This window comes from Henckelia pumila, chromosome 2, assembly GCF_033568475.1.
Source record: "Henckelia pumila isolate YLH828 chromosome 2, ASM3356847v2, whole genome shotgun sequence".
Lineage (NCBI taxonomy): Eukaryota > Viridiplantae > Streptophyta > Magnoliopsida > Lamiales > Gesneriaceae > Henckelia > Henckelia pumila.
The window spans coordinates 107,229,019-107,244,884 of NC_133121.1; the positions used below are offsets into that span (position 1 = coordinate 107,229,019).

General features: G+C 31.8%; 1 protein-coding gene across 7 annotated transcripts; it reads left to right on the forward strand.

Annotated features, from left to right (window-relative positions):
• The first annotated feature begins 3,668 nt into the window (after positions 1-3,668).
• Positions 3,669-8,035, forward strand: LOC140884934 (glycerol-3-phosphate dehydrogenase [NAD(+)]-like). Of its 7 annotated transcripts, none has more exons than XR_012150761.1 (10): positions 3,669-3,945; positions 4,958-5,024; positions 5,531-5,695; positions 5,768-6,291; positions 6,388-6,429; positions 6,710-6,773; positions 6,856-6,919; positions 7,012-7,049; positions 7,216-7,262; positions 7,365-8,035. XR_012150761.1 is itself a non-coding variant. In XM_073291843.1 (10 exons), exons 6-10 carry the CDS (start codon positions 6,762-6,764, stop codon positions 7,466-7,468), a joined length of 270 nt encoding a protein of 89 aa, XP_073147944.1. In that variant the 5' UTR covers positions 3,669-3,945; positions 4,958-5,024; positions 5,531-5,695; positions 5,768-6,291; positions 6,388-6,429; positions 6,618-6,761; the 3' UTR covers positions 7,469-8,035. The 7 variants fall into 7 exon arrangements, 6 of the variants coding, with proteins under 6 accessions (XP_073147944.1, XP_073147942.1, XP_073147940.1 ...); XM_073291843.1 differs by having other exon boundaries at positions 6,618-6,773; positions 7,211-7,262; XM_073291841.1 differs by having other exon boundaries at positions 7,211-7,262.
• The last annotated feature ends 7,831 nt before the right edge of the window (positions 8,036-15,866 follow it).

The window sequence follows — 15,866 nt, forward strand, 5'->3', positions numbered from 1 at the left end:
ACTTTGTTTGTATGGGTTGGACAATTGGGTTCTCGATGATGTAAGTCTTGCCAACCTTGATCTGATCTTCAAATATTTGTATAATGTTTTCAAACATTATACCATAAATCATTATACCCTTGAAACAGAAAACAGAAGCAAGTTCAGCAGTTTGAGTAATAGGCAGAATATTACATTTTTCAGAACACTTTTGCGTAAATATTATACTTCTCAGAACACTTTTGCATAAATATAATAACACTTTTTCATATAAAGAATACTTATAAAGATGTTGGTTGTGCTACAGAGGTGTCACGTTCATTTACACAATTTAGTGTTCATTTTTAAATGTTGTCTGCCTCTCTTAATTTAAAAGGAAAGAAAGTTCATATTTGAATTATTCAAATCATCAGAATTTATAAAATGTGATTAACCAGATTGATAGGTATAAAGAAACAATTGTTTTTACAAAAAAAAAATGGAACAATTAAATTAAAATTAAACCTTTCAACTTACTTCATCATCCATGAATATCATCTTCCGAATTGTTGTTGAACTTTGCATTGTGGAAGTTTGATGTCCTTTTCTAAGAATCAGTACTTTAATTCTTACTCTTTTCTGGTTGGTTTGAAGTGAATTGATAGGAAAAATAACAGAATTATCCATTTTCGTTATTAAAAGTAAACCACAGCAGTTCTTTTTTTTTTTTCTTCAGAGAGAAACTGGGAATAACTTTGGTTTATCTGTTATATTATCTATCTTCTATCTGTTATAAATAATGGTTGTTTTTTATTAGTTCTCACCGTTTCAAAATTGATCATTTTCACTTTATTTCTCACCAATTCAGAATTGCTTCGTTTGGAGAACCTGCTTGATTTGTAACCTCTATCTTTTCTTTTCTTTCTTGTCTCAGATGCGTCTCTGGGATGTTTTTTTTTTCTTTTGAGGCGTTTTTTGCAAATTTATCTGACAATAATATAGTTGACGGTGTCAAATAGAAAATTGGAGGCAATTAATTGTTTTTAGAGCTGTGAGATTCATAATAGGTGGCAAGGAGAAATATACCTTGGGAGGTAACATCTGATAGCATACTATCGTTAACTTTAGAATGACCACCTTTGAATAACAAGCTGGTGGTGAAAATAATTTCTAAATATTAGATCGTATCACAATTACGACGATAATAAAACAAGAGGAAATTGATACCCTTCTGAGAGGAAAAATAAAGGATAATGAAATGCACAGTAACGTATGTCATAGCGTATACACTACAACAAAAATAGTCATTGAACAGTTGAAAGACAACGCTTTTTACAAAAAACGTTGTTAAAAAAGGAAAGACAACGCTTTTATGAGAAAATGTTGTCTTTGTTTTTTTAAATTTAAGAAAGACAACATTTTTTTTTCAACCACAACGCTTTTTAAAAAGCGTTGTGGATGAGCGTTTTTTTTTGTTTTTTTTTTCTTTTACAACACTTTATTTGACTTCTCTAAGCAATATACTATAGCTTTGTTCAAAACCTAAATAAATAAATAAAATTAAATACAGTACAGACACTCTGAAAGAAATCGAGTGAACCCTCCATCCCCATCAAAGCTCTCACCGTCTTCGCCACATTCGCCGCCCTCGTCACATCCCAATCTTTAATTCGTCTACTGCTCGAAGAAAAATGGCCAGCAAATCATCAATTTGCCTTCTGAAACTCTCCATGGTCGAGTTCCATCCGAAATGAGTCAAGAAGACGGCCACGATTATGAGTGCCGATTGCTTTTCGAGAATGGTTGGGGAAGTTTCGGCAGTTTCAACGGAGGTAAAAAATGTTCCGGACAACGTTTATTATTCACCAACTTTTATTATTCACAACAACATGCGATTTCTTTGACTAGGGTGGGTTTTGATTTCCACTGCATCAGCTAGTTTTTCCATCTGTTCTTGGGCTTAATCGTTGTGGGCTGCCATTTTGAAGGAGCACAAATCTGTGCAGGGCATGATTTGTGTTGCTTTGTTTTTGCGATTTTCTTCTTGAGCGTGGGTTTTGGTGGTCTGTTAGAGTCTTGTGGGGGTGTTTTTACGATTGTTTACGGTAGATTTCTTCTTTACATTTCTGCTGCACGGGTCACTTACTTCTGCCCGCAAAGTGTTTGGTTTTATGCTTCTTACAGTGTACTCAACATCTCCATTGAGGTATTTTAGCTTGAAACTCTTCTGGTTTTAGGTGTTTTTGGTGATTGTGTGTCTGTCTTCTCCTTTGTGTATTGGTTCTTGCGTTGGTTTGAAAGGAAGTGCTTGTTGTTTTTGGTGATTGTGTGTCTGCCGTTGTTTGGAGTCAATTACAGCAAAAAAATTTGATTGTCGATAATAGAATAGAGAGTTGTTTGAAGAACGAAAATTCTCATAACTACTCTTTATACTTATCCATTGCAAAACTTTAGTGTGGTTAATCTAAGCTTGACGTCTAATGGTGACCAGTGCTTGGGACAAAACCATTAGGCCATTTCTTCTTTGCATTTTGATTTTGGTATTTTGTTTGTATTGTTTTTATTTATTCAATTGTTTTTCTAAATCTCATATGTCCAACCTAATTAGCCGAGGGATGGAGTAACTGGTCTTTCAGGATTTAGACCGTAAGTTCTAGTCACACTCTAGTTCTTGAAAAACAAACATAATCTTGTGTTATACTCTGTTCAATGAAAGATATAATTTTGAAATATGATTTTTTTTAATTTTATTTTGAAGTGAGGTCAGACTTTTTAGGACATTCTTTAAAGGGAAGAAATTTTAATTTATCCACTTTTACAGTGAATGGGTCTTAATTAAAGATGTAACCTTATTTTTTTAGTGTTTTTCATGAATCAATTTGAATTGATTTTTTAAACTTAAACTCTGTAGGATTTCATTATGCAATATCATTATTATTTATTTACTAAAAAAGCATCAAATAACATATCACTGTGGCATAAAACAATAAATTGAAATTTTAAACATGAAGTGGGATTCTTGCAATATTATTGTCCAAGAGAATTGATTCGATTAAACGGAATTATTAGGAAATTCAATTTGTTTAATTGAAAATTTTGGCTTTAATTTTTTTTAAAAATTATCGATTGAATGGATTTTGTTTTTTAAAAAAATATTAATATTTATATGGGCTGTGGGTTTTTCTTTGGATTCGGCTATTTGTTTGTGTTTAGTGAATTTCTATATTTTTCATACAATCTTCACTTCTATCTATTCCATCAATACAGTAATATTTATTTTGATATTTTCTGGTGCTGCTGGGGGGACATATTAATGAAGTTCTTAGTGTGGTATGTTCTATCCGACCTTTTGTCTTCCCTATGTTTCCTTTTTGTAAGAAAATGCTTTGAATATCGTCACTACAACAAAAAAGGTCATTAACAACAGTTGAAAGACAACACTTTTTATAAAAAACGTTGTTAAAAAAAGAAGCACAACGCTTTTATAAGAAAGCGTTGTCTTTTATTTTTAAAATTCATAAAAAAACAACATTTTTTTATCATCCACAACGCTTTTTAAAAAGCGTTGTGGATGAGCGTTCTTTTAAAATTTACCACAACGCTTTTAAACAAAGAATAAATAAAATAAATATAAAAGAAATAAATCTAATTAAATAACCAAACAACTATCGATTGAACCCTAAGTTGCTATTACGAGTGCCGATTGCTTCTCGAGAAGGGTTGGGGAAGCCAGATCGAGCTCACGGAAATCTTGGCGAACTAGAACTACTGCTCGTGGTGGTGGTCGCGGTGGAGGTGGTCGAAACCCGTCCACCAGTTCGGCGAGAAGGAGGAACCAGATCGAGCTCACGGTAATCCGGCTTGTTAAGTTGAACGACATTATCTTCTTCTCTGCAACTCAGCCGAAATCTATTCAATCTATATTGAGTCAAAAGAGTTTGTGTTTTCAGAAATCCGCTCCCGAGAACCAACAGACGTGTTGAACTGGTGGGTCGTCGATCCTATATTGAATGTGTGAATTTAATTTGTTGTTACTAGAATGATTTCATGTTTAACATAGGATATCAACAAAAAGCAATTTTCCCTTTTTCATGATGTTTGTGTTTTGGTAAATTATGTTCAGATTGGGGTGAAGTTCTGTTATTTTTACTTGTTCAAGAATTTTCCGACGAGTATTTTGAACCTTGTTTCAAGAATTTGTGCATTTTCTCCTCTGTATGCTTTATTTTTGTCGTCTGATTTGTGTTCCAGACTTTCTATAGTTTGGAATCTAATTCCAAAATGTATTTACTATTTGTGCTCTCTGGCCGTGTACTAGTCGATTCTTGTAACAAGTTTAGTGGAGAGCTCTCTTAGCTTGTTTAACAGGAAGATCTTGAAATAAGCAAATTTAAACGTTATTTATTTGCACTTTGAAGGGCGAGGCTGGGAGTTCAGTCGGGGAGGAGTGTGTAATGTTGTCTAACCAAGAAACCAATTAAACCCCACTATTAACATTATAATTATTTATTTACCTCAAAAATGAATTTTGCTCGATCAAAACGAAAATAATAATTGGAAGTGGTGGGGGCAGTGAAGCATTTATCTGCTGATTAAGGCTTTTTAACAAATTTTATATGCTGATTAAGGCTTTTTAACAAATTTTTCTGTAAATTCATTTGTATACCCAACTATTAACATTATAATTAATTTCGAGAAGACTTTTGAAGGCAAGGAAAATTTAATTTGAATGGTTTTTTAAAACTTATTTTTATACTTATGTATTTACGTAATGGACATCATTATTTGTTGGGAAAATTGTTTATTTGTAGATTTATGCTTGCTTCTTTTTTATTTTAGTTGTCTATATTTTAAAATTTCAGTTTCTCTTTTCTTGTGATTTATGTCCTTTGCCAGCTCACTTTCATTTGTTGTCATGCAACTCTTTATTCCCTCAAGTCTTAAATATGCATGTGGTGGTTCTTGCTTAGAAATTAAAAATTCTTTTTTGTTCTGAAAGAGGAGGAATCCAAAGAATAAACGCGATCACCAGAAAGCTCGTGGGCTAAGTGCATGGAAACGTGGAGGTATCATTGGTGTTGCTACACTAACAGATCTTGTTTAATGTATTTAATTAGGCTGCAACACGTAAAGATCATTCGTTTTGTTATAGATTCTTGGTGTTGTATTCAAGTTCTCTAGCTTTGAAATGTAGATTTGTGAGTTCACTAAGCAAAGAATGAACTGTTTATTAATTCCTCTGTTTTTTGATTGTGGTTCTTTCTTGTTTTTCTTTCAGTTTTGGCAGTTGATTCGGTTTATAGATTAGTTTTCTGGAGTTTTGACCACTGGCCACGAAAATGTTATGAGGAAATAAGAATCTTCAGTTTTCAACACGGGATTAAATTTCTGAAACTTGAAGCATTGCTACTGCTTATAACTAAAAAAATGTGAATATTTTATATTTATATGGATCTGAACACTGATATTTTAGTTTATTTTACTGTACGTGTCTCCATTATTTTTCTTTTCTTTTTTATTTTGGGAGGAAGGAGATCTTTTCTGCCGAACCTCATTATAATTATTTTTCAAGTGTGTCAGATAAAATTGCACAATCTCTTTGGAAATTATTTGGGGTAGACCTCATATGGAGCCGAGTCTAGTTATTTATCATGCCTGATCAAATCGAGCGTTCCTAGGAGACACATATGTTGGCAGATACAAAGCAGTTCTTTTAGCAACTTCTGTTGAGTTTCTGGTTAGTTTTTCATGAATTCAGATGCTTAATTTCTCAAAAACATTATAGTCGCTAAAATTTTCCTTCATTTAGGGACTTGGGATGCTAGCTCTGCAAGCTCATTATCCAAAACTGAAGCCACCTCTCTGCAACATATATGATAAAAACTCTCATTGTGTTCAAGTCAGTGGAACCAAAGTTGTGCTCCTGTTTGTTGGCCTTTACTCCGCTGCCATTGGATTTGGAAGAATAAAAGCTGCATTGCCATGACAGGGAAGTAGCGAATCAATCAGAAGTTTTACCACACACCTGAGTAGCATTCTCACTATTTCAATCACCATTTTTATAAACACTTAAACAAATTAAAACTACGTGCCGTATAGCTGCTGATATTTTTTTTGTCCATTGTGAAAGTGATCTCATGTCCTTTGGAGCTTATAGTTTCCACAAGATATGATTATTGTCGTCTTGACTTGTGATCCTCTGCTGAATCATGTTTCTCTACATGGTATATGACTTATTATGACTCATAATGACATTGTACATTGTCAACAATTGTGATAGGTTTCTTCTCATTATTACCTGCTACAGATCTTGTTCCTGGGGATATTGTAGAGGTCAGCGACATGTTATTCATTGCTTGTTTAGCAGTTCTAAGTTTCTAGAGGTGCAAATTTTTCTGTGGATTAATTTTGATGGTTTGTTTCTGTTAGTGGGATGCAAAATTCCAGCAAAATTCTAAGCGATTCTTACAGGTGTGTTCTGTATAAAATTATGGCATCCTCCCCTGACACCAAATTAAACACCACCCCCCCTCATTATTGCAATATTCTTAGAAGGCTGAAAAATGTATTGAATTTAATCACAACAATTTCATGTAAATACTAATTTTGAAATAATAAGTCGAGTTATCTTTCCCTCTAAACCACCAACCTCCCTGAAGCTCCTCCTGTGTGACACCACTATTCACCTTGAAGCAGCTTCCCGAGATCAATTTTTTTTGCTCTTGAACTCAACTTTCCACTGCTCAAACAGAGGCAAAGAGATTGCGGAGAAATGGGTAAAACTGTTCAACATCTCTTACTTCATGGTCTCACCGGTGAGTGATATTACTCGTTTGATTCAATTATATATTGAGTTGTGATGCAACAATACACAATCTTATATCGAAATAAAAATAGGTCCAAGATATGGAAGGAGTTGAACTATGTGGGACGCTGAAAAATGTTGTGGCTATTGCTGCTGGTATATTCTGCTATTCCAAACTTTCTTAATGTTGAGTAGATTTATGGTGTTGTAACTAATGGAGGATTGATTATTATTGAATTCTGTTATAGGTTTCGTAGATGGGTTGAAGATGGGAAACAATACGAAGGTGAAAGGAGCATAAATTTTCTGAGCTTAATTTCTTGTTTACTTTCTATGACATTGGTCACCTTAAAATTTTTCTATATGATGATTTACCATGCTGCAATAATGAGAATTGGTTTGAGAGAAATAAAGGCGTTTTCAAAGCTGTTTTTCCCTTCTGTTAAGGACAGTACATTCTTTGAAAGCTGCGGTGTTGCAGATTTAATTACAACATGCTGTAAGTTGGCTCTCCTGGACTTCGTTTTGGTGAAGTTCTAGTTTAACCTTTTGAATTTGTGTGAAGACAGAGACTTCAATAGTCTTGTGTTTTAATTGGCAGTGGGGGGAAGAAACAGGAAATGTGCGGATGCTTTTGCTAGGAATGGTGGGAAGAGATCTTTCGATGAGCTTGAAGCAGAGATGTTGCAGGGCCAGAAATTATAGGTAAAACCCAGCTAACAAATAAAGTGTTAAAGACACAACTCAGGTGTGTAACTTCCGAAGTTCTTCAAATCCATTATTTCGCAATAGTTTTTATCAAATTAAACACATTATCTTGTTATTCACCATCTCCGCAATGTAAGCCTCTTCTCAATATTTGGTACATCTACACTATTTGATATTTATTCAAGATTGGGTTCTCGTGTCTTAGTTCTTATACATCGGAGCCAACTGCATATAAAACAAACAAAGTTGGTTTGAAAATGGTGAACGATTTAATTCTTGCTCGTCGTTTTATTATGGTGAACGATTTAACTCTTAACTCTTGATTTTGGATGATGAGGAGCACATTTTCAGTATGCGGATTATGTATTTGTTTCCATTTTACTTTTCTTCTTTGATGTTTGATTTATTGTGTCATTCATAACCATGGCTTTGAAATTTTATTCTTGTTTGCTGCTATTGTTCAGCACATTCCCAGTCCTCCAAATGGATTTAGCATTCTGAGAGTTGTTCTGATCACCGACTCCGGTTTGAGGCAGAAAGCATAGCGCACATGGCCGAGATGAACATGAAGAATTCGATTATTTGTTATATTTGAATGATTTTTGTTATATTTGAATGATTTTTGTTATATTTGAATGATTTATAATATTGAAATATTGTATATTTAGATTTAATTTTCAAAAATTTTGAATATTGAGTGATTTATAATATTGAAAATTTGTGAATTAAATTTTATTTTTTTTGTTTTTTATTTGAGAAAAGACAACGCTTTTTAAACGTTGTCGTAGGTATTTTAAGTGTTGTCGTTGCTAAAAAAGACAACGCGGAAAAAGCGTTGTCTTTTTTAAATATCACAATGTTTTTTCCGCGTTGTTATGGTTACGAAAAAGTGTTGTCGTAGCCAGTATTGTGAAAGACGGGGTCAAAGACAACACGAAAAAAGCGTTGTCGTTTTGAGCAAAGACAACGCTTTTTATGCGTTGTCTTTGCTCAAAACGACAACGCTTTTTCTGCGTTGTCTTTGACCGAAAAGCGTTGTCTTTGCTCAAAATGACAACGCTTTTTCCGCGTTGTCTTTGACCGCGGTCTTTCACAACACTGGCTACGACAACGCTTTTTCGTGACAATAACAACGCGGAAAAAGCGTTGTCGTTTGCCATTTTTCTTGTAGTGCGCGTAGGACCTTCGGGTAGAACTTACTCTGAGCATCTATCCTTTCATTTGTTATGAATATTATAGGACCTCTACCCTTCGGACATGTATCGTATTGCAAGCTGTGGAATGGAAAACAATGTCAAAATCTGGTCATTGAAGGTAAGAGTAATTAAAATTTCTGCCAAGATGTAGAGAAGTTTCTGCTAAAATTTCAAAATATCTTCGTGCAAGTATCAAGATCTCGAGCACTTAAATTTAAAAATAGAGGAATTTCATTTTAATTTATTTATATTTTTATCATAGTTTTGATTTTTCATTTCATCAATAAAATTTATGCTTCTTCATTAATTCCAATAATTGGGATATGTGTATAACAGTAACATGATTCTGCCTGGACAGATGGTAGCTGACATAAATTGAATTTGATTCAGAATTCTGGACGAACGTAGAGAAATCATTTACTTGGATAGACCTACATTCCATGTTTCCCACTAAATATGTACAGTTCCCTGTAAGTAGTTTTTCTTCTCGTTCCTTTTCTCCTTTTTTTACCTTGAATGTCAGGTAGCTGGAGTGAGTTATATTTTCCACTGATCTGAATCAAAATTTGTGTTTCAGATATTTATTGCATCAGTACACACTAATTATGTTGACTGCAATCGGTGGATTCATGACTTTATATTGTCCAAGGTAAATGGCTTAATGTTGTTAATAAATTTTTTTTATATATAAGAATTACATTCATCATGAGTCATGTACATATGTGGCATTTTGTAATTCGTAGTTCATTTGATAATTTCAATCGCTTAGTGATAATTTTGTCATTCGTAGTTCATGTTCTTTTACTGATAAATATGTGTTTAAGTTTACTTTTCATTTTAAACTATTCATATTTGTTTAAGTTTGTTTTTATTTTTAATAATTTACAGTATGGAGATACAAATTAAAGGAAAAGAGATTGTTGCGACTTTTATGAAAGTTCGGGATGCTAACATGTGCTGAAGTGAGGAATCAAAGTTTTTCAAGATTAATGCATATTTTTTTCCTTAGTGTTCATTAATTTAGAATTCGATTATTTTTTTATATTTGAATGATATATAATATTGGAAGATTGTATATTAAATTTTATTTTAGAAATTTTTGAATTTTGAATGATTTATAATATTGAAAATTTGTGATTTAAATTTTTTTTGTTTTTTATTTAAAAAAAGACAACGCTTTTTTATGTGTTGTCTTTACCAGGTACAACAACGCTTTTTATGAAACGACAACGCTTTTTATGCGTTGTCTTTATCAGGAATGACAATGTTTTTTACGCGTTGTATTTTTCAGAAACGACAACGCTTTTTATGCATTGTCTTTGCCCAAAACGACAACGCTTTTTCCGCGTTGTCTTTGAGCTTGGTCTTTTACAACACTGGCTACGACAACGCTTTTTCGGTGACATTAACAACGCGAAAAAAGCGTTGTCTTTCACCTTTTTTCTTGTAGTGATAACAATAATAATAGTGATACATTTAGAGGTGATAAATGTTTTTAATCCATTATAAACTTGTATGGCGAAATTGAAATTGTATAGAAATGTTAAAAGGACTTTAATAAAATTTATTTATTTTTTTTCATGAAATGATTTTGAGAAGTTACAATACAAAATGATATATATATATATATATATATATATATAAGTAAATAAATATTGGCAAAGATCACTTGTTTTTTTACAATATATCAATTGATGACAATAGACAGGACAATGATGAATTGAAATTTGAGAAACCTGTTTGAGATGGAACCGCTTTTTGTTATTTTCTTGCTTGGTTTAAATGCGTCCTCAAACTTTTTTTTGACTTTTGGGGTACTTGCTACGAGTGGCTCTGAGATTAATACAGTGGACAACCTCAAATAAGAATTTTGAGGAATTTTTTTTTTTTTTAAGTCAGGTTCATAATAGGTGGTGAAGAGAATTGTACCTTGCGAGGTAGAATTTGGTGACATATTGTCGATAGCCTTATAACTACTACTTTCCAATAACCTGTTGATAAAAAATCAGATTATAAGTAAGAGGAAATTTTTATCTTCCAACCCATTAAGAACTTCGTTACATGATTGAGGTTAGAAATACAGAATGCTGCAGTGAGAAATGATTATATGAATCTGATAAAATCCAAATAGTAAATGAGTTGGTAAAATGTTGTATCATACCTTCTATGTGAGAATACTGAATGTTTTCGGCCCATGCTGAATTTTGATTTTAATTTTAGTTTGATGAAGCTTGAGAACCTGTAACGAAAATGGTGAGGAGAATTAATATTTGAATAATTATGGAGAATTAGGGATCCAAAGATCAATGATTTGTTAAGATATATCTTAACTATTTCATAGGGAAGGAGTTAACTCACTATTGCCTAGCATATGCAGCACATTAATCATCTAGAAACAAAAGGTGGTACACACAGACAGAACATAACTTAACATAAAATAACATAACGTAATATAACATAACATAACACACAGAGCAAATAATAAACAAAGCGCATTAAATAAGTTTTGGATAAACATTTGCCATTAAATTCACTAAGCTTATAGTATCTTTAGTATATATTTTTGTTACTATACCGTGATTTTTATTTAAATTTCCCAATCATGTACGACTGAATTTTAACAAATATGCAGAATTTTAGGATTGGTCATTTGAATGTGAACACAGACATCCAGACACCAATTCACTTAGTTGAAGATTATGTGTCTATATCGTTTCTCTGAAAATTTAACTGAACATTTTATCTTAAACAATGTAAACTAATTACTGTTTAGAGAATTGGAATTTGTAAAACTTATCAGTTAGAAATTTGGTACTACAACTTTATTAATTATTACTATTAATTACTATTAATAATTAGGCATTGTGAAAGTTATCGGTGGTGGAATTGAATTCAAATATGTTAAGGGTTTGTTATTGGGAATTACATTTTGCTGACTATTTAGTTGGTGGTAAAGGGTGGCATAATTTTAACGTATTTGCAGATTTTTTTAATAGAAGTTGCAGAATTTTTTAATTGAAATTAGTATTAAAATTTTGTTGTCCATTTGAGATGGAATTGATTGGATTGAATTCGATTAGATGGGATGAAATGAGTTTAATGAACTGAATTGGGTATGAAATGAAATTAGCCGTCGGAGTTGGTTGGCGGCGTAAGAGGAAGGAGGTAGATGATTGAGATCTTGTTCCGAAGCCGTAGGGCGTTTGCAATTGTAATTGTGAGGGGATGTTTGTTGAGTGTTTTTGGTGTCGTTAGAATTCTGATTCTGATGGTGTGCTAGGGGGGGTAAGTTTGTGGGGTGTGAAGGTGGAGATTCGTGAATGGGGGAGAAGGTGTGAAACAGGGTTCATTTCAATCTATCTATACAGGTATTATTCCTATGGTAGATCTAAGGGTCTTCATTTATCAATACACGCGGGGTCCACTAAAAAATAATGGATCCCATATTTATTGATAAATGTCCACCGTTAGATCTATCTCAAGGCAATGCCTGTATAGGTAGGATCTAACTAACAAACAGTATGGGGTTTTTTTTAATTAAAATTAAAATTAAATTAAAATTGAATAATTTGGTACAAGGGTTGAAGTGTAATTTCACAATTGGAGTTGTGGAGATTTATATTTGTACATTTAAAAAGGGAGTTATTTGCAACAACCACCCCTGTGAAATATTGAAAATGTTCATTTTTCCCCTGTGAAATTTTAATAGGCATTTTCAACCCTAACCTTTTAAAAAATTAGCACACTCGCCCCTTCAGATGAGTGCTTGTTGCGCACGCGCCCCTCATGCGACTGGGAAAAGATTTTAATATATTTTTTGCACCAAATACCCCTGTGAAATATTAAAAATGCATATTTGACCTCGGTAAAAATAATTTTTAAATATATTCAACCCATAATACATAATATTTATTAAAATCTAATTATAAAATATTTAGCAAAAAATTTTTGTTTTATTAATTTATTTTTATTTTTAAATTTATTATGATTATATAATTGTTTGCTAAAAAATATTATTATTTTATCTTGTTATCATTATTTTATTAAACTTTCTTCTTGTTTCCAACTTATCCATTAAAAATGCATTCATAAACGAGATTTAAATACCTAAAAGTACCAAAATATTAAATCAAAATGATAAGTGAATGATAAGTACCAAACATTTTTCATTTAATTTATTTTTATTTTTAATTATAAAATTATTACTTTATCTCGTTATCATTATTTTATCAAATCACTTCTTGTTTTCAACTTCTTGAATAAACATGATTCATAAATAAAGATTTAAATATCTAAAAATACCAAAATATTGAACCAAATGATAAGTTTATGAATGTTACTTTTTCGATTTATAATTATATTAGCATGTTATTTTTTATTATTTATTACAAATTGTGCAATGCATATTCTCGAAAAATTTAAATTTTGGTTCAATAATATATAGTCCTAAATCGAAAAAATAATATGTTTGAACTTATCAGTATAGTTCAATATTTTGATACTTGAAATTATTTAAATACTTGTTTATGAATGCATGTTTAATGAAAAAGTTGGAAATACAAAGTGAATTTAATAAAATAATGATAACAGGATAAAGTAATAATATTTTTTAAAAAATAATTAATTAATGATAATACATTTAAAATAAAAAATATTTTCTAAATATTTATAATTGTATTTTATTAAAAATTGTGTATTATGGGTTGAATAGATTTAAAAATTATTTTCACAGGGGTCAAATATGCATTTTTAATATTTCGCAGGGGTATTTGGTGCAAAAAAATATCAAAATCTTTGCCCAATCGCATGAAGGGCGCGTGCGCAACAATCACTCACCTGAAGGGGCGAGTGTGCTAATTTTTTAAAAGGTTAGGGTTGAAGATGTCTATTAAAATTTCACAGGGGAGAAGTATGCATATTCAATATTTTACAGGGGTAGTTGATGCAAATAACTCTTTAAAAGATAGGGAAGAGGAAAAAGGCAGTACTTCAAACACAAGGTAATCTGCCAGTTTGCCAACTGTGTGACCTAAAGAATACGGCATATCATAATTATCATTAATTTGTCTTTACTGTTCTTAGTATGAATACAGTTGATTCCGCCGCCTTGTCTCCATAAATACACTGCAAATTTATATGTCCGACCGGGTTTTGTTCATGCCGCCCACAGGGTACTACTCTGCGAGCGACGTGTAACCACATGATTGGTTAAAATCAATGGGTCCCATGTGGAGTCCACTGATTTTAACCAATCAAAATCTGTCACGCCACCCACAGGGCACTACCCTGTGGGTGGCATCGACTTAACCGTCGGACCGATCGAGCTCTCCGTGTCGTATACATGTATGTATCCAGTGTGCAGACTACATGCAGAGAAATTCTTATCGTGTAGTAATGGACCATGCATGTTGAAAATCCACTGTAGTCAACTATTTATTTAGGTGATGAAATAATTTGATTTTCAACAATTTATATTTGTCGTTATTCAGACATAGATTCTATAATTTTTTTAAATGATAAAATGTATCGAAAGTTGGTATTGAAAATGATTAACGTAACTTAGGTAATGTTTGCAACCTCTAAAAATAATTGATTATGAGATTTTTTTTTTCCATAAATTTGTGAAGAGAATCTCCATAATCACTTATTTTTAGAGGTTGTAAACACTACCTAAGTTACGTTACTCATTTTAAATCATTTGTGAAGACCATAATCAATTATTTTTAGATGTTGCAAACACTACCTTATATGTACTAGGACTCTAGGAGTAGATGAAGTAAGAAGCCCTTGAATCCAATATAAATTACACATATCTTTTATTTCTTTCATGTTATTGGCATCATAGCATGTTTTTCAGTTTTTTATGACGTGAGAACCTGCAATCAACACATTTTGGTGAACATTATATAAAATCTTGAATTAATGCAATAACCTATAAACCATATTAGTCAGGTAAACGCAATGGATAAGCTCTATGTGTGCACACTCATGAAAGTCAAGGGGGTCATGGCCCCCTCAATTTTTTTTTTAATATAATCAATATTATATACTTGTATTTTTTTTATAAAATGAACGTATTTCAATTTTAAGTCATATTGGTGTAATATATTGAAAAGAAAATATGTTCAGCAACTTATCAAATAATTATATCATGAAATATTATGAATTTATGATAATGTTTTAAATTTTATGCTCGTTTTTCAGTTGATATAAACTACGCTTTCATGACTATTTATGAATTGTATCCAATAACGTAGCCATATTTTTCTTTCTATCCAAAGCAAAATTTTTTAAGCTCCCTATTTTTTATGTGTTGAGCTTATATCTTGGGGGAGGAAACTTGGACAACCAAGAGACCTCCCAGGCGGGGCAACACATGGCTCATCCTTAATTGCTGCCCCCTGAATAAAATTTCTGGGTCTATCCCTGCAAGAAAATATTGGTAGGAAGAATTAAAGTCTTGACAAAAAACGAAAATAATATACAAGTTACAGGACTACAAATAAAAATCCATAATAATAGAACCAAATAATAATTATAAAAAAATATGAAAGTTACAAGACACTGAAAATATAAATTCACATTAAAAAAACCCAAAAAATTGCATATAACCCAACAAAAATGTAATTCTCTCTCTTTTTTGTTAAATATCTAATACGTACCTTTGAACGAAAAAAAATGTAATCCTGATTTTTGAGTGTAATCAAATGTAGATTTTTAGCATGACCGTGGATTGTATTTGTATGCATCATACGACCGAGTAATGATCATTCATAGAGGTGACAAAAATTCTCGAAATCCCGATCCTTCCCGAATCCCATCCCATTTTCGTCCCGAAAAAATCCCAACCCGAAATTTTACCGACCCGAACTTTCGGGATTTTTTCCATCCCGATTAATATCGGGAGCGGGATCGGGAATAAAATCTTATCCTCATGGGATTCCCGACCCGTCTCGAAATAATATAATAATATATTTTATTAATAACTTTATGAATATAATAAGCTAAATATTATTAGGTTTCAACTCATATAACACTTAATTGTGGACTTAATTCGCATATTTTTAATTGCTCGAACGATCAAATTGTAAAATCACGAAATGTCATTTTATTTTTGTGTATTTTTTTAAAAATTAAATTAATAATTTAATTAATTCATATTTATAATTATCTAATTAGAACAAATATGTAGAACATCA

Coding starts and splice junctions, on each gene's coding strand:
- LOC140884934 (XM_073291838.1), top strand. CDS start 6,882: ATGTGGGACGCTGAAAAATGTTGTGGCTATTGCTGCTG. Junction 6,920..7,011: donor TGTTGTGGCTATTGCTGCTG/GTATATTCTGCT, acceptor ATTCTGTTATAG/GTTTCGTAGATGGGTTGAAG. Junction 7,263..7,364: donor AGATTTAATTACAACATGCT/GTAAGTTGGCTC, acceptor TTTAATTGGCAG/TGGGGGGAAGAAACAGGAAA.